General features: G+C 44.7%; 1 protein-coding gene across 5 annotated transcripts in view; it reads right to left on the reverse strand.

Annotated features, from left to right (window-relative positions):
- tln2b (talin 2b) overlaps positions 1-23,768 on the reverse strand; it is a 91,899-nt gene that overhangs the window by 23,070 nt on the left and 45,061 nt on the right. For 4 of the 5 annotated variants that reach the window (XM_071203513.1, XM_071203510.1, XM_071203512.1 and 1 more), the window contains exons 11-41: positions 23,005-23,106; positions 22,824-22,900; positions 21,640-21,823; positions 21,076-21,189; positions 20,579-20,687; positions 19,862-20,070; positions 19,533-19,631; positions 18,810-18,977; positions 18,196-18,490; positions 17,067-17,233; positions 16,218-16,346; positions 14,975-15,088; positions 14,710-14,823; positions 14,462-14,596; positions 14,137-14,265; positions 13,903-14,005; positions 12,907-13,115; positions 12,367-12,486; positions 11,463-11,660; positions 10,835-10,974; positions 10,268-10,361; positions 9,702-9,791; positions 9,461-9,583; positions 8,727-8,870; positions 8,358-8,543; positions 8,091-8,231; positions 7,232-7,413; positions 1,500-1,632; positions 1,285-1,386; positions 997-1,167; positions 185-331 (exon numbers count right to left, since the gene is read on the reverse strand). In XM_071203513.1, the coding sequence (XP_071059614.1) occupies positions 185-331; positions 997-1,167; positions 1,285-1,386; positions 1,500-1,632; positions 7,232-7,413; positions 8,091-8,231; positions 8,358-8,543; positions 8,727-8,870; positions 9,461-9,583; positions 9,702-9,791; positions 10,268-10,361; positions 10,835-10,974; positions 11,463-11,660; positions 12,367-12,486; positions 12,907-13,115; positions 13,903-14,005; positions 14,137-14,265; positions 14,462-14,596; positions 14,710-14,823; positions 14,975-15,088; positions 16,218-16,346; positions 17,067-17,233; positions 18,196-18,490; positions 18,810-18,977; positions 19,533-19,631; positions 19,862-20,070; positions 20,579-20,687; positions 21,076-21,189; positions 21,640-21,823; positions 22,824-22,900; positions 23,005-23,106 (4,428 nt within the window). The remainder of the gene's footprint in view (positions 1-184; positions 332-996; positions 1,168-1,284; positions 1,387-1,499; positions 1,633-7,231; positions 7,414-8,090; positions 8,232-8,357; positions 8,544-8,726; positions 8,871-9,460; positions 9,584-9,701; positions 9,792-10,267; positions 10,362-10,834; positions 10,975-11,462; positions 11,661-12,366; positions 12,487-12,906; positions 13,116-13,902; positions 14,006-14,136; positions 14,266-14,461; positions 14,597-14,709; positions 14,824-14,974; positions 15,089-16,217; positions 16,347-17,066; positions 17,234-18,195; positions 18,491-18,809; positions 18,978-19,532; positions 19,632-19,861; positions 20,071-20,578; positions 20,688-21,075; positions 21,190-21,639; positions 21,824-22,823; positions 22,901-23,004; positions 23,107-23,768) is intronic. The other variant, XM_034085356.2, reaches the window with a different exon arrangement.

A 23,768-nucleotide genomic window follows, 5' to 3' on the forward strand; every position in this document is an offset into this window, starting at 1 on the left:
AACCCACAACAAGGAAACGGTCGCTGCACACTCACTGTGGATTTTTTCTCTTACAGGCAAAGCTCCTTTTGCCTTAAGGTTGGGAATAAGTGTCAACCTGAAATCCATTTAAAACCACCTGAGCAGACTGGTAACACACTGATGCATTCTTTAACAAAACACACACAAACACACCCTTACTCACCCTGCCCATGGACTCAGCGATGGCCTCCACCATGCCCCCGACCATGCCTCCTTCACTGGCCGCCTCATTCAAAGTAACCATGATGTCGTCCACCGCCTCCTTCATCAGCTGGGATGCTTCAGAGATGGCATCGTGGGTGTGGGACGCCTGGGGACACAGCCAGCAGATTAACGTTTCTGTGCCAAGGTCTAACCAGAATGAAATTCATCAGCATGTCCCTACAGCTGGTGAGTACGCAGTGTCACTCTGAAGGACACTTTACCAGGCTGGATTCTTGCTGCTGTAAGGACTTGTACTATTTTTGAAATATTAAAACTCAAAATGAAACAAAAGAAACATTGTTATTTATTTTTGATTTATCTCCAGTGAACATAATATGAGACTTATTGAACATAACAAATATGACATGTAGCACTATCCCAGAGAGCACAACTTCCCTACAGTTCTCACTTACACTGAATAATGTAGGCAAGGTTAGACAAACAGTTTATCACAAGGATTACGTTGTGTAATAAACAGGGGATTTAAAAACAATCACTACAATCAATTCAAAAAGAATAGGGAATCCTAAAACCTAGCAAGAGCTCCTGCTGATTTGTTCTGAGTTTGAAACGAGCAAAAAGACTAAAAGAAAACGGTATAGAGAATTTCCGAAAATTAGGCAGATGTAAGTTCTTCATGATCCCCTTTATCAAAAATAATTAAACCCTTGAAAGAACAGGAAATGTTGCTTGATATCACAGGTGATCCTTGTAATAGAGGTAATGATAGGTTAAACAGTCTGTGTCTATACTGTATGAGCGGCTTAGCACCTTTGGGTTTCCCCCTCCTTCCTTGGCAGCGTAGAGCATCTGCAGGGCAGACTCTGAGAGGGTCTTGGTCTGGTCTAAGATGGTCATCTGCTGCTGGTGGTCGTGCAGTTTAGAGGCCAGGCCCACCGCTGCCACTATGAGAGGATCAAAGTAACGGGCGAGCTGGGACACCTGGGAGAAGAAGTATTAGAGAGGAGGAAAGGTTTCATCACAAGACAGAAGACAGAGGGAATGGGTTTTTCTTTTTAAATCCAGAGGGGATAAAGGGATATATGGTCAGACCAGCACCTTGTGTCCTAGTTGGGCAGCTTCCCCTCGAGCCGTTGTGGAGACGGGATCAATCAGATGCCCAATCTCCTGCACAGAGGATGTCAGCTGATCCTGGAGGGCCTGTTGAGTTACAACAGCAGAGAATTACGGTCTAAGTCACAACAGAAAGACTACAGATCCCATTCAGCTCTTTCTCTCGGACAAGAAGGAGCTGATGAGGTACTTGAACTCACTTCCATGGAGATATCATCTCTGCAGGGTAAAGTCTGCCCAACTGAAGCTAGGGAAGCGTGCTCAATGTCCCGGATACACTTATTGATGTTATCAATGGAGTAATCACACTCCCTCTGGCCCGGTGCCTTGTCCCTGTTATCAGAAATGTTAAGAAATACATGTGTTAATAGTGTTTTACATTGTTGTGCAATACATATACAATACATTTAAACAGTTTGAATATTGAAAAGACTAAGAGGTATAAACATCCCCAATTCATCTCAAATAGACACTTAAATACATTTAAATGTAATAGTTTGACAATACGGGAAATATTTTCTTCCCACTTTTCTGACTGGGTTGGATGAGAAAATGTACACCATTTTTACATCTGTATGTTTTATATGGAGCTACAGCAGCTGGCCTGGAAACTATAGGTTACTTACGTAACCCCAGACCTCAGAGTAACATGAAGTGAGATGTCTCACTATGGGATGTGCCTCATCGCGGAGCAAACAGAAGCATCAATCTCATTACGCCAATCTTGATTGGCTGGTGATCTTGACGTCAACGTCAGGGAATCACCCCCTATAAGTAGCTTGCGCTACAACGCATGCGTCATTCAAAATAAGCACCTCTTCTCGCTTCACTTACTTCATGTTACTCTGAGGGCTGGGGTTACGTAGGTAACCTATAATTCTCATTCATAACAGTCCGTTCGATGTCTCACTATGGGAAATTGTAGCTCCCGTATTGCCAGACGAGCTTATCTCGAAAAATCACCAACCAACCAACCAGAACTTAACAGGTAGAGTCCCGACTCAACAAGGTGCCCAGCACTGCTCGGGCCACGCTTGGAGCGGAGACGTCTAGCCTGTAAAAGCGGACAAAAGGACCTCGCCGCTGCACAGATGTCTTGGATGGAAACACCCTTGAACAAAGCCCAGGATGTAGCCAGGCCCCGAGTCGAGTGAGCCCGCAGACCCGAAGGTGCTTGCAAACTCTGACTCGTATAGGCCAAAGCAATTGCCTCCCCAATCCAGTGGGAGAGCTGTTGCTTAGTAACAGGCTTGCCCTTGTGAGGGTTAGCCCAGGACACAAAGAGTTGGTCATTAAGACGAAGCTCCTTTGATCTGTCTATATATGTGCGTAAAGCACGGACTGGACACAACAGATCCTGCTGCTGTTCCTCGGAGGAAACCAGCGGCGGAGTAAATGCCTCAATGTCAATCGGGGTACACGAACCAACCACCTTTGGTGTAAAGGCAGGGTTGGGCTTCAACAACACTCTCGTTTGCCCTGGGGCGAACTGAGTGCATGAGGGATGTACAGACAGCGCATGAATATCACTGACCCGCTTGGCGGATGCCAGGGCCAGTAACAGCACTGTCTTGAGTGACAGATGTTTCATGTCAGCTCCTTCCAGGGGTTCAAATGGGGTCATTCTGAGCCCATTTAAAACTCACAGTATGACAGTACAGTCGTAAAGAGACCTGGTGGAGGAAGCTCTCGTACTCTGAATAGTGTTTATCACCTTCTGAGGTAGTCCCACTGTATTCAGATTGTACCACTCACGGGTCAGGCCCATAGTGCCCCACGCTCTGGGCGTGGGTGAAGGATCGCCCTCTCCGCCTGAGACAATCTGTCCCTGCGTAGTGGGGGCTGCCATGGCTGCCCGCACAACAGCTGATATATCTCCGCCAGCCCGTACCTTGCGGGCTAGGGCGGAGCCATCAGGATAAGTTTGTGGCGTTGCTCCTTCACTCTGGCCAGAGTTGGGGGTATCAGAGCCAGGGGTGGGAACGCGTACAGAAGACCCGGAGGTCAATCGTGTACGAGTGCATCCACGCCTAACGGTGCGTTTAAATCGTGCATTAAAGAGAACAGCTGTCATTGAGCATTTTCTCTTTATGCGAACAGATTTAACGCGGCTCTGCCGTAACGCACCCACAGCGGACTCACGATCCTTGGATGTAGAGTTCAGTCTGCATAGAGTGGTGCACCTCTGGACAGTAGTTCTGACCCGAGGTACATCACTCCTGGTACATGCGTCGCTCTCAGAGAGAGGAGACGTCTGCCGTTCCAAGGGATCAGTTTGTGTGCCAGTGTGTGTGACTGGAGACAACGCAACCTCCCTTGGCGGTTCATACACGATACTGTGGTCGTGTTGTCTGTCCTCACGAGGACATGGTGTCCTCTGAGAGAAGACAGAAAGCGTTTTAGGGTGGGGAACACCTCTAAAAGCTCCGGGTGAATTACGTGCGCCCGCTGGAGGTCTCTGCTCCAGAGACCCCTCACCGGGCGACCTTCGTAAATACCCTATCAGCCTGTCAGACATGCGTCCGTGGTGACCACCTTCCGTGAAAGGACAGCACCCGTAGGCGCGCCCCGTACTAGAAAACTTGGGTGCGGCCAGTGGCGTAGTGCCACTACGCATTTCATAATAATCAATACTCTCCGCACGCCGTTGCGCGCGGGGTTTAGTTTTATTATGAGACCCATGTTGAGCAGGTGCTTTACGAGGACATTTGTCTGCGTAATCTGACTCTGCTCGGCGGGCATTATAGATAAAACCCTCCTTTGGGTTGACTCTCCCCGGGCTTGTGAATACAGATAGCCCGAGAAGCGAGGGGGGGTGACGGTGACTTGGAGTCTGTAGCTCCATGTAACTGTCTTGAGAAACCCAAGCAGATGTCGTGAGCATCTCCCGCTGTATGCTCCTTAGAGCTAGCTGAGATGTCACGTCTCTTCCCCTCTGAGTCTCTATTTATTGTGTTATGGGCCCCTCCAGTGTCTGAGCACTGTGGTGCCCCATTTCGACAATGCCTTCACAACCCCAGCCGGCACTGCGCATGCGCGTGACGGTGGTGCCTTCACGACCCCAGCCGGCACTGCGCATGCACGTGACGGTGGTGCCTTCACGACCCCAGCCGGCACTGCGCATGCGCGTGACGGTGGTGCCTTCACAGCCTCAGCCGGCACTGCGCATGCGCGTGACGGTGGTGCCTTCACAGACCCGTCAATTGTCCGCCCTTTGAGAGAGGCCGTAGCTGCTCTCAGAAGGGGAACAGTTGACGGACTGTTTATTGTTTTTATTGTTTTTCTTTTCATTTTTTCGAGCTGCGCCCTTGTCTCGAAGCCTGGATGCGTCAGCGGAAAATGTTTTATGACAGAAAAATCAATAAGTGTGTGACATGTGTTTATGCGGACTTGAGGATGGTGACACATTTAGAGCTGGGGAACCGTAGACTTCCAGCTCTCTCACAGAGGGGAGAAGGGGGGGCTGTCACGCCGCTCGCTTCTTCTTCCTCGACTGCTGGCCGAAATTCTGGGTTGGCTGAGCCTGGGCTGCAGCCGGAACCGGAGATTTTCTAGGCCAGCTCGTCCTCGTCCCCTGCCTGGGCTGGGGACTCAGGGCGGACTGCGACCTCTGCGTTTTCGGTATTTTGAACCGAGCAGGGTTCGGGGCAGCTTGGACTTTTTCGACTCGCATCTCCTCTGCATGGAGGCAAGAGCGGAGCCGAAAATTCCCTCGGGCACGATGGGCATGTCGGTGAGGTTGAGCCATCTAGCTCTTTCCTGCACCACCATGATCCCCATTGTTTTGCCCGTGGCCTGGACGGCGCAGCGTTGGACACGGAGACAAATGTCTGTGACCGCGGCCAACTCGTCCAGAACGGCCGGTCCAGGATTACTCGACATATCCTCACAGAGCTCCGCTTGGTATGCGGTTAGCAGTGAGGAAACGTTCAGAGCCCTGACGGACAACGCTGCGGATTGGGGCCTTGTTGCTAAAGGGTCGGTCCCTCCACGAGACCGACACCTCATCCAACATCTCCGGGAAGACCGGGAGGAGTTGCCTCCTTGTCCTCGTTGCTTGGGGAGAATGTTTCCCCTCGTAACCGGACCTGGCGGTCTCCTTGGCCATTTCGGGCCATGGGATGTCTAGCCTGGACGCAGAGCGCTGACACGCGGCCTGCAGGTCCATGCTCAGACAGGGCGAAGCTGGTGTGCTATCGCCCGGGAGAGCAGCCATCGCTCCCGGCTTTGCCGTTTGAGCCGATGACATGAAGATATCTTCTTCTTGCTCATCCGAATCAGACAGGAGGGACTCAGAGGTGTCCTCTTCGTCCTCCATGTAGTTTAATTCCAGGACATCCTCTGCGGGCGAGACCATGGTGAGGACTCGGCGGGAGCTCCCGCCTGGTGAGGCGTGGGGCTCCGTTCCCGCGTCTCTTGCCGCCACCGGGTCCCGGCCTGACACGGCGTGGGATCCCGGTTCCGCAGCTGCCGCTGTTAGTGAGCCCCAGACCGACACAGTGAGGGGCTCAGTCTCTGTGGCGGATGCCCCCGTGTCTTGATTGCCACACGCGAATCAGTGGACATGAGGGAGTCCTGTTCCAACAAGCTAGCTTGGTGTGCTAGCCGTCGGTGGAGGCTCCTTCGGGTGAAACGGGCACAATGCCCGCACGAGCCGGGGTTGTCGATAGCCTCCCGGGCGTGTTCCAGCCCGAGACAGGACGAGCAGACCTGGTGTGAGTCTGTGCCTGCTATCTTCAACCCGCTGCCGCATGACCGAGCCTCCGAGTCCCTGACTCCTCTGGTGTGAGGGGGAGAGGCGTCCATCTTGTTCGCCTCGTGGCGTGGAGAGGACCCGCTCGTAACAGGTACGTCGTTGAGAGAAAAGTGTTACCAACCCGTCCTTAATCCGGAGAAAAAGGGACGGTGTGGGTCCTTTGTTCTCAAAGAATATTGACTGGTGTGTCAATATACTTCTAATCCTTTTCTCCTCCGTGAGAGAGAAAAAGAAAAGCGTCCTCGCTACCGTGGTGACGGTAGTAAGGGGAATCTAGCTAGCAACAGGTGCGTAGCTAGCTTGAGAAAAATCAAAACCTTACCTTACTTTCCGGGGAAAGAAACGGCGAGGTCGATTTTAATACTAACTGGCGTTAGTATTACCGTCTTCTTGCGAAGCAGAAGGAGTAGCCGGCGAGCGCCCGTCGACCGAAATGTTTTGGATTTGGGTTCAGTCTGTGGACAGTTAAGCTTGTCCGGCTACTGTAGAGATGTGCTCTGAAGCGAGAAGAGGTGTTTGAATGACGCATGCGTCGTGGCGCAAGCTACTTATAGGGGGTGATTCCCTGACGTTGACGTCAAGATCACCAGCCAATCAGGATTGGCGTAATGAGATTGATGCTTCTGTTTGCTCCGCGATGAGGCGCATCCCATAGTGAGACATCGAACGGAGTGTTATGAATGAGAACAGCTAACCTGTCTCTGTCCAAAGATAAAACTAAAAGTGCCAATATCTTGTTTGTTGTACCTGCAGAGTGGGTTTTAAAGGATTTAATGGCCAGGGGTCTCCCCATCACCATGAGCTCACTTTTAAGCACACGTTCAAACATGTGATAACCAAATGCAGTCTATTGTGGACCGTATCTATCTGTGAGTATAGCATATGCCTTGGTTTGGGGGATGATGACTAGATAGATCTAGGTGGGTAAGTACCTTTGACTAAATGTGTTGCAGATCCACTGGAATATCTCCAATGCTCAATACAGTAGCTTTAAATAATCTATTACGAGGCAGCCCATCTCAGCAGGTATGAACTAATGTGACCATTTATTGCTTATTTGAGCAGAGTAAGCCCTCTGGCTTCAGCATCATATTTTTCTGTGGGTAACCAACACAAACTTCGATTAAAGACAATCCTTCAGAGACTGATGTGGCAGGAGATAGGAATAATACCAACCTGATGGAGGTGATCAGACTTTTGATGGAGTCAGAGACTGTTCTGGAGTGGCCAGCCAGTATGGACCATGTTGGAGGATCTTTGGGGTTGAGCACCAGCGAGCGGGCTGTTTCTAATAGATAAGTGGAGCTATCGAGCATGGAGCGGGCTGAACGCACAATGGGCTCCTGAGATGCTGAGCCCTGTGGAAATAAAAAGATTAGTGCAGGTGAAACAACAGCCCAGGGAGCATCTCAACAGCAAAGAGCTAGCCACATGTTCATGACAGAGGTGTTAATATTCCTTGACTACCTGGGAGAGATCAAAGGCCCAATCAAAGGGAGGGATGAGATTAAAAAGGCAGCTTTACACAGATGCAGGAAGAAACACCTTCAGTCTTTATGATCCCAGTCAAAGCTTCCCTCGACAATTAGATTAACAAGCTGAAGATTAGAGCAGCTGTGCTGAAAAAAGAGTGCAGTTAAACACTGCCCTCCAACAGATTACAGCCATAAAGCTTTTAGAGGACTGTGCGAGAACTGCTTCACTCAGATTGAAAAATAAAAAGCCATCTTTCTTCTAGAGTCTTTAAAACATAGAAAGAAAAGGGAACATTGGACCTTAATCCAATTCCCCCCTATGTTCGCTGTAAAAACCTTTCTGTGTTTGAAGGGGATTGAGAGCAGGAGTGACAAACATATTCACGAAATCTCTCTGAAGAGTAGCTTCACTAGGATGAGTGAGAAGAGAAAGCTAATTGGATGTTTCTGAGTCCCTGGTGAAATATAACCAGTCATTTTCATTCAGCTAAATCACTAGGAACTGAGGAAAGAATCAAAAAGAAGGTTCTGAACAAACACGGATCAAATTAGATGAATACCTCATGGCTGATTTGCGCTGGGATGCTGGCAAACTCAGGGTTGTTGGAAAAGGTTGAAAGGTTTTCTACAGCCTCAAGGAGAGGGTTCGTAGCAACACGGCATCTGTTTCTGTTATCTTCCGAAAAATCTCCGTCTGAGCCCTGAAACAAGACGACTGCATATAAATATTTGTCTAATTTGGTCATATTTCTGTAAGCCACTGAATTATACACACAATCACAGCTTCTCACATGACGAAAGAATTCTGTAACAAATTTACACTCAACGTTTTGATCAGTTGGGGAGTTGACCTTGATGGTTTTGACAAGGTTGGCTGTGGTGTTGGCCACCTCTTTGGCTGACTGGACAAACTGTCGCCTAGCCACAGGGTTGGATGTCTTAGAAGAAGCTAGGCGGCAGGCATTACAGAGAGCTGAGGTGTGCTTGGCTACAATTGTTGCTGCAGACAAGATCTGACAAAGAAAAGACAAACAGCAGGAAGCAGATTCTTTATTAAATGAGGCATCCCAGTGAGGTGTGTAAAATATTCTAAGGGTTTCAAACTTAAAGTGTTATTAAATCAGTCACAAGATATTTATGTAAAACACTACTGCTCTAAGATCAGTCCCCATTGGCCAGGGTTTGAACCTTCTTACCTGTGAGGGACTGCTGGCTGGGTCAACTAAGTTCTGACAAGCCATCTGTATGGCCTGGTGGGCTTTGGCAAACTGGATGGGATCCACCAGCCCCTCGTGCCCTGACTGACTATTCGGATCAGACACACCTACAAGATAAGAGGCCTAGAAGGAAGAAAACACAAACAGTTATATTAATGTTTCAGTTTTCAAATTAAGAAAGTATTTTTGTTTTGTATGATCCATTTGTTGTCAAAAACAAGCTAACACCCACCACATGCAGTCCACATTCTCTGACAAATATGATCACATGATTACAGTACATGGACAGATACATTTTAAATTATATTGTATACATTTTGCATAACAGGAGAGCTTTCTGCAGAGGAAACAAAAGATCTGTCAGAATGCCCTTTTCCACACAAGGCAACTGAATGTTGAATAGCAGTTTTCAGCTTTAGGGATGGGAGCCAATGCAACCTGGCTATCTGTCATAGCCTGCTAAGCTTTAAATGCCACTTATGAATGGATTCCTTCTTGTCAAGATGTTTGAATCTGTTTTCATGTATTGTTGAGAGGGCTGTAACAACCTTTAGAAAATGCTCAACAATTTGTTTTTCCTCATTGAAATGTTACCAGATGAATTATAAGTAGATTAAAACAAACAGGAAGAGTAGTACAGAAGAGGAAACAGCTCAGATGAAAGCCAAAGCATAGTCATAATATTTAAAGTTACTATAATGCTGTGATTTCACCTGTCCTGCAGCCTCCGTCAGGCCACACAGAGCTTTGGACGCCACGCACACGCTCTCACCAAAGGCCATCACATCCCCTGTTTTACAGTTATGTGATATACCTGCCATTGATTCTCCTAGGACCTGAGGGGTGAGGAAACGGAGAAAACATATTTTAATTACATATTCATCTGCCTAATATATAAACTATCTCTGACAGTTGAAGTATATAGATGAGACAATTATTTTTGAAAAGCTGTACCTTTGAATTCTCCATGACGCTCTCGATGCAGTCAAAGTAGGAGAGCTCGTTGACAGGCTCATTGGGATTATCTAGCAGGCCTCTGACAGCCTACACACAGACAGAGATGATGAGAACTAAAACTAGAATGGACACACCACTAAAACACTCCTGCCTTGATAGTACACTTTAATCAGCAACTAAACTCAAAGAAAAAATAAATACTATAAATGTAAATCAAACTGATGAGAATATACTGCCTTGATAAATCATTATAGTCAAGCCTTTAAAATGTGCAACCTTATGCCATTTTCAGTAACTTGAGTATAACTGCACGTAGGCTTAAGTATGCACAAATGCTCTGGCTCAACCAGTCACTAATGCACTTCCTATAGTTCTGAATTAATTATCCGTCCACAAGTAATGGCTTTCGGGGTGTAATCAAATGCAAAATAGATGCAAAGAAAAGGATGAAAAAAATGCACTTAGTTTCCTCGATAAAACCCATACAGGCATGAAAAGGCAACAGAAAACAGTCCTGAAGAGAAGGAGTCTGTGTGTGGTACAGTGTATGTGAGGACGGCTACCTCCAACTCCCTCAAGGCGTTGTCACACTCCCTTTGTCCTGCTGCTTGCTGGGTACAGAGCGTGATCAGCTGGTTAATACTCTCTGTCACTGCCCTGAAACACACAGACACACACACAGGCTTTTTAGCTCTCACATGTGTCCTCCGCATGCACACACAGCCATGCTTTCAGCTCCCCATTGAAGCATGGCTCCGCCGGCCCCTCACTGCGATGGGCTAACACAGCGCACAGAAGAGCAGAGATTCTCTTGAGTTTGTGTTCAGCCTCGCTGAGCACAGACAGGCCCTAGCATAGGCTTCCATCTTCTTAATTAGACAGAGCGAAGTCGGCCAGGCCCAAAGCCCTGCGGAATCAGCTGTTGGCTTCTTACTACGCACATCCCTCTAGCAATACCGAACACACACAGCTTGGGAGTGGCATACAGATGCAGCAAAGACATTTAATAAAAAGATCGGATTTTTCTCAATTTGACACAGGTATTTTTGACAATATGCTTACGATAACAAACAAGTACTGGGAAGGAGAACATCTGATACATATCAGGCCCTATCTTCAACTTATCGCACCTTGCTGCCACAGCTAGAAGATTCTTAGCATTGGCTGCACCTGGATCCACAGACAGAGACTTGGCAGCCAGCAGCAGCTTACTGGACGCCATGGAGATGTTTTTCAGATTACCAATGACTTGTATCTGGTCGTCCTTGCTCTGCAAAGACAAGGGAAAAAGAAAAATACAGGTGATTTTTTTGTTGGATTAAGATCATTTACTGTATCTGCAATAACTATCAAGAGATAAACTATTGTACAAATGTATTTGATTTATCCCTAACACCTATATCCTATTTCCTCGCTCAGCAGGCAGCTTTAAACCTGATTAAAGCTTGGGGGTTATGCTACATCAACTCCAATCCCAGACGCTCTTTCCAAATTAATGAGCAAAATAACCGGAACAGGAACATCATGAGATCTCATTACATCAGACTGCGTTATTGCTCTTGGGGACATCATGTGCCAAAGTGAATTAGATGAAAAGGTCTTATTAACAAATTGCTTAAATATGTTCGGCAATAAAGTGACAGAGCTTTTCTTCGCTAAGCATTGAAGACTTTATCCATCAAAGGTTTGAATGACAGTGAGTTACCATTGAACTGTTTCCATGTGGTGTGGAGGGGGTTGTCTGGTCATGAAACCTACCTGGGTGTGTCCTGCCATCTCAACGCCAGCATCCAGGAACTCATCAAAGTCTTGGCTGAATTTTCCCGACGCGGCAGCCAGCTGGCCGCTCGTTCCCCGTGAGGAGTGGACGACCTCGCCTGCAGAGTGGTTGAGTTCAGCGGCTGTGTGGTTCAGGTCACTCTGGGCCTCCTGGAGCACCTTACTGCAGGGAGGGAGCTTCAAAGACATGACACACACCAATTAGGGCTTAATGTAAAACACAGACTATCAAAAATCGAACTAAGATTGAGATATTTTGTATTTATTAAGACCAGGAAAGTCTCATTCAGATAAAGCATCTCATTTTTAATTTTCAGAATTTGTATTTCTGTTGTACCTATATGTTCACTTTGTTTTATATATTATATTGTTGCATCGATTCAGTTGTCTTGTGTCTTATCTGTCAGAGAGAAACCATTATTTATTATTTTTATTATCATACATTTAACCTCCTTGTGCCTATTAACCTGTTAAAATGTTATATTTTGCTGCATGTACCTGTAAAGTTCTTAACACATAATCTGAGGGGAACTTCTTGTTGTTTATTTTTTACTTGTGAGGTGTCATTTTGTAAAGCACTTTGAGCTGCATGTGTTGTATGAAAAGTGCTATATAAATAAAGCTTTATTATTTTGAAGATAATTCCGGCCAAGATAGGCAGTAGCACAGTTACAGAACACATTAAAAAAACAATAACTGCGAACATATATGGTCGCAATCACACCATCATCATCATAAAAAGCATCTACAGACAGAGTTGTCTGCTTCCCGTTCATTAAGAAGTATTCAGTATTCAGGTTGTATAATAATGATGGTGTCAGTACAGATGCTGTGTAAATACAAAGTAGATGTCAAGAAATCCCCAAGTAAAGACGGGACTCACCATGTCAACCAGCAGCTTCTTGCTGGCTTCACCAATGCTCCTGAGGGCCATGTCGACATCCTTCTGGCCTGGCAGGCAATTCACGCAGTTATTCAAGGAGTGCGACACTGCTTTGGCCACCTGAAACACAGCACAATGCTCTGTCAATGGACCACCATTACTCACTCTAACAATGTGCTACACAACACAAAGTCCCAGAGCACATCTATATGGGGGAAAACATCTCCAATGCAAATTGGGCTAACCGGGGTGCACAGTAATCCTGGTCACTAATTTATGCTGCTGTCACAGATATATGCCAAACAATATGTTTATGCCCTGAAGGGCTGATGGATATTGAGCATTTTCACTGTGGCACTCCTGAGAGAGGAACAGGCGAGAGGCAGAGCAGAGAGAACATAGCAACGCTTAGAGCTGGATGATTGTTATGGAAAGAATGTTTATAAATCAGCAGAGGAGAGGGAGAGTCCTGAGAAGAACATATGATGGGTATATAAGTTTCCCTGCCTGTAGGGTATACATTACTGGGAGCTATGATACCTGTGCGAGTCTCTGCTGACTCTCAGCATCCCCCGGGTGCACCAGGGCCTGATGGGACTCGTGGATCAGCATGGCCGAGCCCTCCATGACACACTGGGCAGAGTCCAGCATGGCAGCAGCAGCCTGAGGCTCTTTGGTGCTGGCTGCTACACCTCTGGCTGCCTGAGCCAACGTCCTCAAAGCCTGAGCTGTTTCTCTAGCAGCTACACCTGCAAAACACATTATGGAATTATAATGAATATTATCAATCACAGGGACAGAGATAAGCAGACTAAACTGACACTTTACTAAACATTAATCGAATTCCCATTAGTTTTACAGTCCTGTTTAAGCATTAGCAACTGAGAGGTATGTGTATCTGCTGTCTTTACTATAATTGTAATTTCATTGCGCAAATCAGCTGGCAGGGGCTAGCTGTACCACACTGAGAACAAGCTGTGTTACTGAAATGCTCTCATTGTTTAAATGAGCTAATATAATAAATATGGCTCCACATGGGAGGTGCCCTTAACTTATTATACACAGAGCCGAGAAGAAAAAGCAGCAAATTGCATCAAATCGCATTAACCAGCCAAGTGGAGCCATTTGCTGATGGAATGTTAAATCTAGTGAAAATAAGATTAATGAGTAGCGAGCAGCCCTGTGGGCCGCAGCATGAAGTGCTGCCTGGGAGCAGTCATTGTTAGAAATGCTTTTCTCTATCTGTCTTCATCTCTTGTCCCGTGAGACCCACAATTGGGCCAGATCGACGGCAAATCAGCCAAGCCATGCTGGATTCAAAGGGTTCAGTTTATAGAAATAATGATGGCACAAATAAATGATTCATAATGTTTGTATGCCTGCTTTATCCTTTCACTCCCACTCGTCACAGTTTAGAAAACGAAAAAATAAACAAAATATATCAGGATGTCTCATTTCCATTCTTTCAATGTAACTACTCAAGACAAAGGTACATGATTTAGCTTAGTGGTTACTTAAAAGTCTCCTTTCCCTTACCTGTGTAATGTTCATTGCCCTGTGCAGCACATGTTAGCAGCTGGGCCATGGAGGAGCCCACAGCCTTAGATGTACTTCCCAAATCCTGAGCACACTTCTCCAGCTGTTTGAGCAACAGAACACGCATATAAACCATGTTATTCATAGTTGTGATCTAATCATGTTAGTATGCTTACAGTTGGATATCTACAGTATAATGTTTCAACAGAACTTCCCAGCAGATGTTGTACTGACCGACTCCCCAGGAAGAGGTTTGAGTTGGCTGTCGATGACGGACATCTTTGCATCTTGAAGCTCGCTCTTCAGTGTCTGTACAGTTTTGAGGGCTGAATCGATCTCCAGTGGACCACAGGCTTCATGGGCCTTAAAAAACCCCACACATATACATTTGACTTACATGTCTGTTAAGCAGTGCAGACAGGATAACAGCCTACTGTATATGCTGTGCCGGCTATCTTTAAATGAGTTGTAAAGCTCTACAACGGACAAGAGATGGCAACACATTTCCTGCATCAGTGAGAAGACTCCTGCTACAGTATCTCTGACAGTATATAGATACCTTCAGGGTGGCCGTCCTGAGCTCGGCCAGGCAGGTAGCCAAGTTTTTGGCACACTGCCCAAGTTGCATAGCAGCAGCCTGGTTGGCCACTGTGGGAACTGCTGACTTTGCAGACGTCACCATTTTACTCCCAGGCTGAGCAATGGTGACAGAAAAGAACAACAACACATTCATAAGCACTACATGAGCAGTTTATGTGTGTGTATCTGATGACAGAGGGTTTGATAGTTCCTGGGGAAGGGTGTCACCTGTAAGAAGCTCTGGCTGGCCATGATGAGGGTGAGCTGGGCACCGAGCTCCTCGGGCTGCGACTGGCTGCTCCTCATTCCCTGCACCAACTGGGGAATGTTATCTGCTACTGCCTGCAATGAAACACACCAACAATACATTCTTCACATCCGCAACATCACGATTACATACAAAAGAGTGCAGCCAGAAGAAAAATCCACTATACGGTTGTTTTTTCAAAGTTAACTTTTTTAATACATCAGTATAACGTGAACATGATCATACCTTGCAGCTGTGCACTAGCTGTTGGTGTGAGGCTGTGTTTTTGTTGGAAGCAGCAGCATTTTGGGCAGCTGCGATAGTCTGAGTAGCTGCGGCCGCTGCCTGCTTAGCAGCTATCTGTTAAAAAGATACACATGGAAATCAAAGAGTAAAGTAAGAGAGTGGAACCTGAGAGTCCCTATTGCTCTGTCTTATGTGTTATTAGGCTGTCATGTTCTGTACTCCGTCAGTGTTGTTCTTATCAAAAGGGTCACAAACCACCATTTTGTATAAAGAGAGAAATAGGTGTGATTGCATTGCTAAATCTTTATTTCATAGGATGAACCGCATTAATTTCCTCGTGGTATGTTTCCAAAACCAACGCACAGCATACAAAAATAAATAACACAAAGCTCACATTAATGCATAGACACAAGACTAGCTTTGAAGTGATGACAAGATTGAAAACAGAGGGGGAAGACATTGCTTGTTGAGTGGATGAGGAGGCGAGGAGGCGAGGAGGATGAAAGAGAGCCAGGATACATGATATCATTATACTGACAGAGGAGTAAACACTGAGAATGCGAGTGGACATTTCTACCTATGTTTCTGCAGGCTCTCTGTATTTTATTTACTTTTCAGTTAAAGCATGCACATATGCACAACAGATGCATGACAGTGTGTCAGGATAACACAAGTAAGATTCATTGGGTTTCAAGGGGTGACAGTGATAATTGCTACAAGCACACCTGCAGATTCATAACACTTTGATCTTAAACGGCTCATTCATTTCCTTCATGGAGGCCACCGTAAACACCATCATTGTGACCATCTGAGGAAAGGAGGCGGACTGATAGCGGGCTGATCCCAGCTCTAGGTGATGCATACTTTATGTGCCTAGGAAATTGAACATTGTGCGCTCTGGAGCTAAGAGGGGGTAGTCATTGGGCTGAACTGATACCAAGGGCTAAACGCAGATCTTTATACTCAGATGGCTTATTCACACAACTAATGGGATTTATAGCTCACAGGTAAAAAGAGAATTAACACAGACCCATAAACTAAATGGGCCATATTTCTACAAATGACGGCTGAGGCATTTTATTATTCTCCTTCGGGCATTTGTTTCCTTTTGCTTTGTTATTCAACAACCACGTTATTCTAAAAGGGTTTCCAAAAATGTGGGAAAGGGAGAAACAAGGAGGAGTGTTGTGTTTTCAAGGTCAAACAACACAAAGATGAGAACATGTTGACTCCAGTTTCTCACCTCCAGCCTATTGACCAGTTTCTTCTTTATCGCGTTCTGAGCTGCAGCATTGGTGGCTACGCGGAGCCCCTCCGCTGCTTCTCTAAGCCTCTGCTGCTGATCCTCATTCTCTGGGTAAGCAGCCGCCCCCTGAGAGCACATAAACACACACAAACACACATGTCGGTGACACACAGATACAGTATATAACAATAGCTATTCAGACTTTAGCCACGAAAGTTTAACAACTGTGGTTACACTCGTTGTGCAATAGATGCAAATACTGGATTTAGTCCTGTCTCCTTGCTGGCAGTTTCCAAGGAAACAGTCAGTGCTAGATTCCCACTTCCCCTTTGATCATGACAGTGATGTGGTGATTAATGTGTCACAGATCAGACACATCTAATGTGCCGTATAGGCAGCGTTTCAGTTGCCTGGGTATTTTAAGTTGATAGTGTCCTGCTCGACAGTGCCAACAGATTATTAAAATGCTGTACCCTTTATTTATATTGAAATGATACTGTTAGTTAGTGCATACAGTAATACCAAAATGTGTATTCCATAACATTAAGTTCAGCTGATCTTGCACTCATTCAGTTTGACGTTAGAAATGTAAGAAGACCATATCATATTCACAGAATTACCAGCTGTGGATCAAACTGACTAATGGTGTTAAATGATCCAAGTCTGTTGTATTCATTTGGAATAAAGTGCTTGATTACTAAAGTAATGTCATATTCTCAGAAACAAATAAGATAAGGGTATTTAATTGAGGTATTTATACGTAATAATACTAATTCAATGCTTGAGCAAATAAAAAAATCATATTTGTTACATGACATTGTGAGATTGAACATCTTATGCTCTTACCTTAGCTGCCTCCACCATCCGAGCTGTGGCATCGGCCAGCAGTTTCGCTGCAGCCAGCAGTTTCTTGGAGTTGTCGACATCTACTTCTGCCTCTGCGTCAGATCTCATAGCATTGACCAGGTCAGAGGTGGCCTGGGCTAACACCCTGGCCTGGCGCACCATCTCACCTGTTCACACATACAGACAGTAAGTAAGCACATAAAGGCAGATGCCCCACGCAAACCGATATTACAGCTGAAAATAGGTTTGTGCGGGAAATCTGATTTGGAGTCTCTGTACATCTGTACAACGAGCACTGTTTGTTGTGCACATTGTCGTATATTTGTATCAATTAAGACAGCCACATCTTTTTGAAAGTTTAAGTTTCAGAGTTGTTTTTGTCTATTTATTTTATTTTCTGGATAATGAGTTGAGACTGTAGGGATAAAGTAACCCATGGAAATGTCTATTTTTGACTCATCTCGTGACTTGAATAAAACATGTTTCCCAAACACCCACCTCAAGCTGGAAATAACTCAGAGGAGTCTGTGAAAGACATCAAGGTGCTTTACAACCTACATCTAATGGCCTTGAGAATCAACTAATACACTATCAGTAGAATGGAGTATAATCACTGAATCTACTGCAACATATTTTCATTTTTTCCCTCTCTTTATATTTAGATTTATAGAAGGTAAAAGGTTTATCCTTCCAAAAATGGGCCATTCATATGTTTCCTTTTAGGTTTCAAAGCCGGCCTGATACTGATTGAGACCAGATTGAGAGCTCTGTAGTGGTTTTGGATGACATGTTTGGCAACCCCTTGAGAATTGTCAGGGTTTGGAAATTCTTCAGCCTCATCGCCTGAACCATAACAAATAGCCTGAGCTTTGACAATGTTTACACAAGATCTTTTAGATCTCTTAACATGAACAAAAATACAGACAACAATTTGAGGCCCTCATATCTAGTCAAAACAAATATGAACAGGTAAAATGAAAGCAGTTGTTAAATATCACCTGATTAGTTTTTACTGTTCAGTCCTTGTTGTGGGTAAACAGAAACTTGAGAGACACTAAACAACTTCAATTGAAAGCATTACTAATTCCTGACACCCACAACGTTCTCTAGTACTTATTTTTGTCCTCACCAGCGTCACCCATAGAAGTGAAAATGTTTTCTGTGACGTTCATGATGGTGTCTGTGGCCTGGTCGTAGCGTCCGATGGGCTCTCCGCAAGTGGCGTAGTGGCGGACGTGTTGCAGCAGGTCGCTGAGGGCCTGGCTCACCACGCCGGCCGCGGCTCCGACCTGCTTCAGCAGCTCGCCGTCGTCGCTGGCTGAACGGCACGCCTTCACGCAAATCTCCACTGAGCGGTCCACCAGCTTTCCGGCCTCCACAAGCTGCTCCTGGCACACTGGGGAGCTTATTGTTGGGCTCACCACCTGCAACACACACAGTCATCAGCAGAGAATCAGAAAAGTTGTATCACATTTGAAAGATTATATCGCGGTAATTCTTGTTTTATACAACCAAGTATAATAACTTATAATTGTGATTTAAAAGCTTCTGATTTAAAAAAGTCACAATATTTTCAAGATATGACACAAAGAAATTTTTTTAGGTTAATGTTGCACATCCCCATAGGACACTTTAGTAAAAAGCTGCAATGGTTAGGGTCATATATCCTTTTGGATGATCTCCTGCATGTTGGTATGTCCTTTACCTACTTGGCTACTGAGAGGATCCATTTTAAATCAGTACCTTGGTGCAGGCGACCAGCTGTGAGGTGGACAGGGCACACTGAGTGGCAGCTGCGATCACCCGGTTCTGCAACATGGTGTCCTCGGCCACCTGGGCCACGTTCTTGGCCTTCAGGACCAACATAGCAGCTGCATTGGCCACTGCTTTGGCCAGATTCATCAGCGTGTCCTGCAACATATTAATCAATGTCATTCACTAAAACACTACACAGCTGTGCACATGTGAGAAAAGGGACGAGGAGAGTGAATGTTTTAGCTCAATTTGTGTGAGTGTGAATACTGGATATCAAATGCATACAAAAATTAAATGGGGTGCGACAATAACATAATAATAAGCCAGAGGCAGAGAGTGTTTATGAGTTGTAGGGGGAGAAAATAATATTGTGTAGCATTATGTATCCATGTGTTGTTGAGGCTATGAGAAGATATCTGGGAACTAAAATATGTGTATTTGACAGGTAAATATATTTCAATATAAAATCATGAATGAGGTAGATATTTAGGGCCACAGATAACTTAAAATGGCTGTTTAAGACACTACAGTTTAATGTTGTACCAAAAATGTTCCTTCTTTGTTATAAAATCCACATAACGTGAAAGTCTAATAGTAGAGTCTGAGGTGATAACTTCAGTATGTATTGACATTTTTAAAGGGGGCCTGAGACTTTGTGTTTTCCTGTTTGGCCGGCAGTGTCATAGGAACAGTGAGTGGGTGGTGTCCAACCTGGAACTTCTCGTCGGTCTCGCCCTCCCCCATGTGACGGAGCAGGTCTCCGCTGGCCTGTCCGATGCTTCCTGCTGCAGTCAGCACTGTCTGTCTGGGCTGTGGGAGAATGACATCATCACACTTATTCCTTCAGCCTGGCCTGTCCTCACACAGGCCTACATGATTTATCTGAAACAGACTTCTGGATCAAAAATCATCCCAGAATACCTTCATCTTCACTGGGACCCTGATAAACAATCAACATGCAGTCAAACACTGTTTGAGGCTACTATGATTTCAATGGAGGATGGAGTCCAAGTTAGTACAATAATCAGTGGGCGTCTCACCTCAGCTGCTGCAGGCTCAACAGATCTGAGCAGATCTGACACAGCTCCTGCCAGCATCCTAGCAGCGCCCATGAGCTTATGTCCACTGCCCACCTCATCATCCATTAATGCCGCAAGCAGCTTGACACCCTTGGACATTTCAGTGAGGTTGGACGAGATGGTGGAGATGGCGCAGCCCACTGCTGTGTAGTCGGTTTCTGTGGGCTCACCTGTAAAAGACACACAGTGTCAATGTCATAATCAGAGCCTATTTGAGATCCATGTTGATGAAGTAAGTGGCCATGAAGAAGACAAACGTTGTATTAGCTAGTGCAGGGAACCAGTGCAGCCAAACAGATGGTGAGGTCAGATTAAAACCCACAAAAAAGCCAGCAGGAACTTGACAGGCATTGTGCCAAGCAACAAGAGGAGCAGAGAGAGAGACATTACAAGTTAGATGAGCTTAAGGATACAAAGTTCCACATTTATTTATCAGTAGACATTTCTATTAGGAGAAAATAATCGAAAACCACTTTTGTTTAAAAGCTCATCATCAGTGGGGGCTTAACTCAAAATCCGTTTTATTGATTCACACCGTGGGGTTGCAGTAATGTAAAAATAAGACAATATTTCAATAAAAAAGCTATTTCCTTTGCCCAGTGCAGACTTCATAAGCCACCATTCTGGTGTAGAGATATATGAATGCTGAAGCTGTTTAATATTCTCCTGGGCACTCACCTGCTGTGAGATTGACCACAGATGCTGTTCCAGCGGTGATGGCATCAACCTGAGAGTGGATTTCATGTTTGGATTCATCCACTTTGTTCTGAACCCAAACCCTGGACGCCTTTTGGTGGAGGAGGAAAAGCAGAGCGATTGGCTTTCATCACAGTGGGTGATATTCAGTTCACATAAGCTTTCTCGTACAGGATTAAAGGACTAGTGCTGCACAACACCTACAGCTTTGGAAACACTCAAGCATTAAATACAGACTCTGTATTTACAGCCAGTTCTGTGTTATAATTATATTTGAGAAATATGATGGACTTTAATGTGATGGAAATGCTTAATTCTATCCAATCTGTCTTTGCTAAACCAGAGGCTACAATATCAGAAAGCAAACATTCATGAGTGTCAGAATATTGAAACTCAAGGAATTGCCGTAAATGATGTGGACTAATAGTGCGTCTATCCATGCTATTCTAAAATATTTCCTAATAAGTGAGAAGACTTACTAAGTCATGGCCCAGTGGAGGCAGATTATCTACATATCCCAGGTCAGTCTGAGCCTGCTGCACAGCCTGCATACTGCTGTTTATGGTCCCCATCAGGGCCTGTTGGGCCAGACTCTGACAACAACAAACAATAGAGACAGAGCATGAACATGAGAAAAGCAATTTAAAAACATAATATGTATTGTGTCTTTCAATCTCATGTCTATAAACAGAGACAGATGGGCGTTTAGTGTGAATATAAGAAAATGTCCTTGTATTTCTCTCTCACAGCCTCTTTGTATTGTTCATTGTGCTTCATTGTTGACAGCAATAATATTTGCATGATGTTTCATAATGTACCTTGACACAGTATGCTGTTATTATAATATAAAACGTTCTCGATTGAGCATTGTTGCATAATTTTCTTATTCCATTTTTTTTGTTTACACGCATTTTTCAAATGACACAGATCGGAATCAAAGGTTTGGGTGCTACCATTTCATTTCCAAATCTGGTGATAAAGAGGAACTATGACATTTATCTCGGACACCATGTTTGCATGAAGGTGTAAGTGCTCTCACTCACCAGCGGGGGCATGTGTCCTCTGTGCATCTGTCCTGTGGTGATTTGCTGCTGGGCAGAGGGCATGGTTCCCATGTTGAAGGTGTCAGGGCCGCCAATAGACCCAGACCTAATTATACCTGGAAGTGCTATTGAGCCATGCTCCACACGACCCACCCGATTAAACTGCTGCTGCAAAATCGTGGACCTGATATAGAAAAAAAGAGATAGGTGCATGCATGTTGATCTTCATAATTAAACACATTCAATATACAGTAGGTGTCAAGGTGTTCTAGTGTTGACTGTATTCCTTTGTTTTACTAGTGAGTGCATCTTTGTATGCAGATAGTAGTCCCATATGACAGCGCAACCATTACTAATTTGAATCATGGAAATTACAATATTATAATTAAAACAATTATTACACTAACAACTGTTCTCACAGTGAGTAGGCATTGTCATAAAAAATATGGTACAAGAAAAAAAAGAATCTGTTTTGCTGCCCAGCTCAACAGATGCTACTGACTCCATTGGTTAATTATGGCTTGTTTTGAGAGGCAGCAATTATGTATTTGTGCTGAGAACCACAAGATGAGTCAATTGGCCCATAAGCAGCAGGAATATGATGCCCCATTCTGCCAGATAGTGGTTTCACTAAGAGCCGTGTGGATTTTCAACGACAACACATTTCCAAGCTCTGTGTGATAGAGCCCTGATCCATCAGCAGTACCTTCATCTTCATCAGTTACTAAGCTTCATGGGAGAAATCAGCAGAGACGACATGCAACTGGGAGATGAATATTATTGAATAAAACATCTTTCAATGAGGTGATATCTCAACCTGCATGATATCTTAACATCTGAGTGATGCAGCTTTCTATTGTGTAATTAGATGATAATTGTGTGTCCTCGCCCTGAGGCAGGGTTTGTGTTTTGGTTAGAACAAACTAAAATAATGCAAGGGAGTAATTTAGAAAATTGTATTCTGGATTATCGGAACAGTGTTAATGTTTTTTTGAAATTCAAAGTGCTGTTTTTGTATTTAATTCTAACAGTATCCCTCTTGGGGTTAGTTTGCTGGGCTGCCGGCAATTTAATTACATGCATAATTAAACAGTGAGGTTTCGATTAAGGAAGAATACCAAGAATGTGTTTGCTGAATCTGAATGGTCAATATTTTGTTACAGTATAATATAAGCACTACGCACTTCTTAGGGGACACTGATTCCTCCAGCATGGTTGCTTCCTCATCGCCCTCTATGCCAAAACGATCCTTACTTTGTTTCTGTAGAAAGCAGAAAAACAGACATCACAGTTAACAAAGATGGCTGAATGTATAGAGAAGTATATGTAGTGTACGTTTTCTACATTCAATTTCTAGTTACTTGCCTTTTTAAGAATGATGTCAATGTATCCAGCAATAAGTTGGGATATCTGCTCTCCCTCTGTAGTCTGCACAGAGTAGTAACTCTCCTGGTACTCTCCGAAATCCTGTGGTATTGGTTGAGAACAGCAAAGATTCAGGACAGTATTCTAACATATATCTGGCATCGCAAAAACATTTTTAATAACTAATAAGCATCTAGGGCCCATCTCATCTCTCTAAAGAGCTGATTTAAGATTAAATTGAGTGAATTTCAAGACTGCTCACTTCAAAGCCTTCTACTGAAATGCAAGGGTGAATATTATTAGGTAAAATAAATGTTGGCTAAGAGTATATATATTTTTATTTTGCATAATCTATTCACCTTTAAATGCAGTGCTCCTTTAATTTCTGCACATTCTTTCCAGGGCATCTATTGTTAAAGTGGACCTATCATGCTATATTTGAATAATATATTCTGTCTGCGAAGTTTTTTTTTCAAAATACCAAACAGATCATGCATTTTAGCCATGCCTCATTTCGCTCTATTTGCTCTTTTTTAGCCCTGTTTTTGCAAGGGCTGAATCTGTGAGAAGTCTTCTTCGCTGCTTTTGTGGCAGACTACAGCGCCACCTACAGGCCTGGCATATGTACTACAGCGTCTCCAGCGCTTTCGAATGGCAATGGCCGTGGCTGTCTCCTCCTGATAGGTGGAGAGTTGCCCATATAGGCCGAGCTGCTCGTTACTGACACATTTTCAAATCTGGATCAGTCTGTATCAGATCTGTTG

This window comes from Pseudochaenichthys georgianus, chromosome 6, assembly GCF_902827115.2.
Source record: "Pseudochaenichthys georgianus chromosome 6, fPseGeo1.2, whole genome shotgun sequence".
Classification (NCBI taxonomy): Eukaryota; Metazoa; Chordata; class Actinopteri; order Perciformes; family Channichthyidae; genus Pseudochaenichthys; species Pseudochaenichthys georgianus.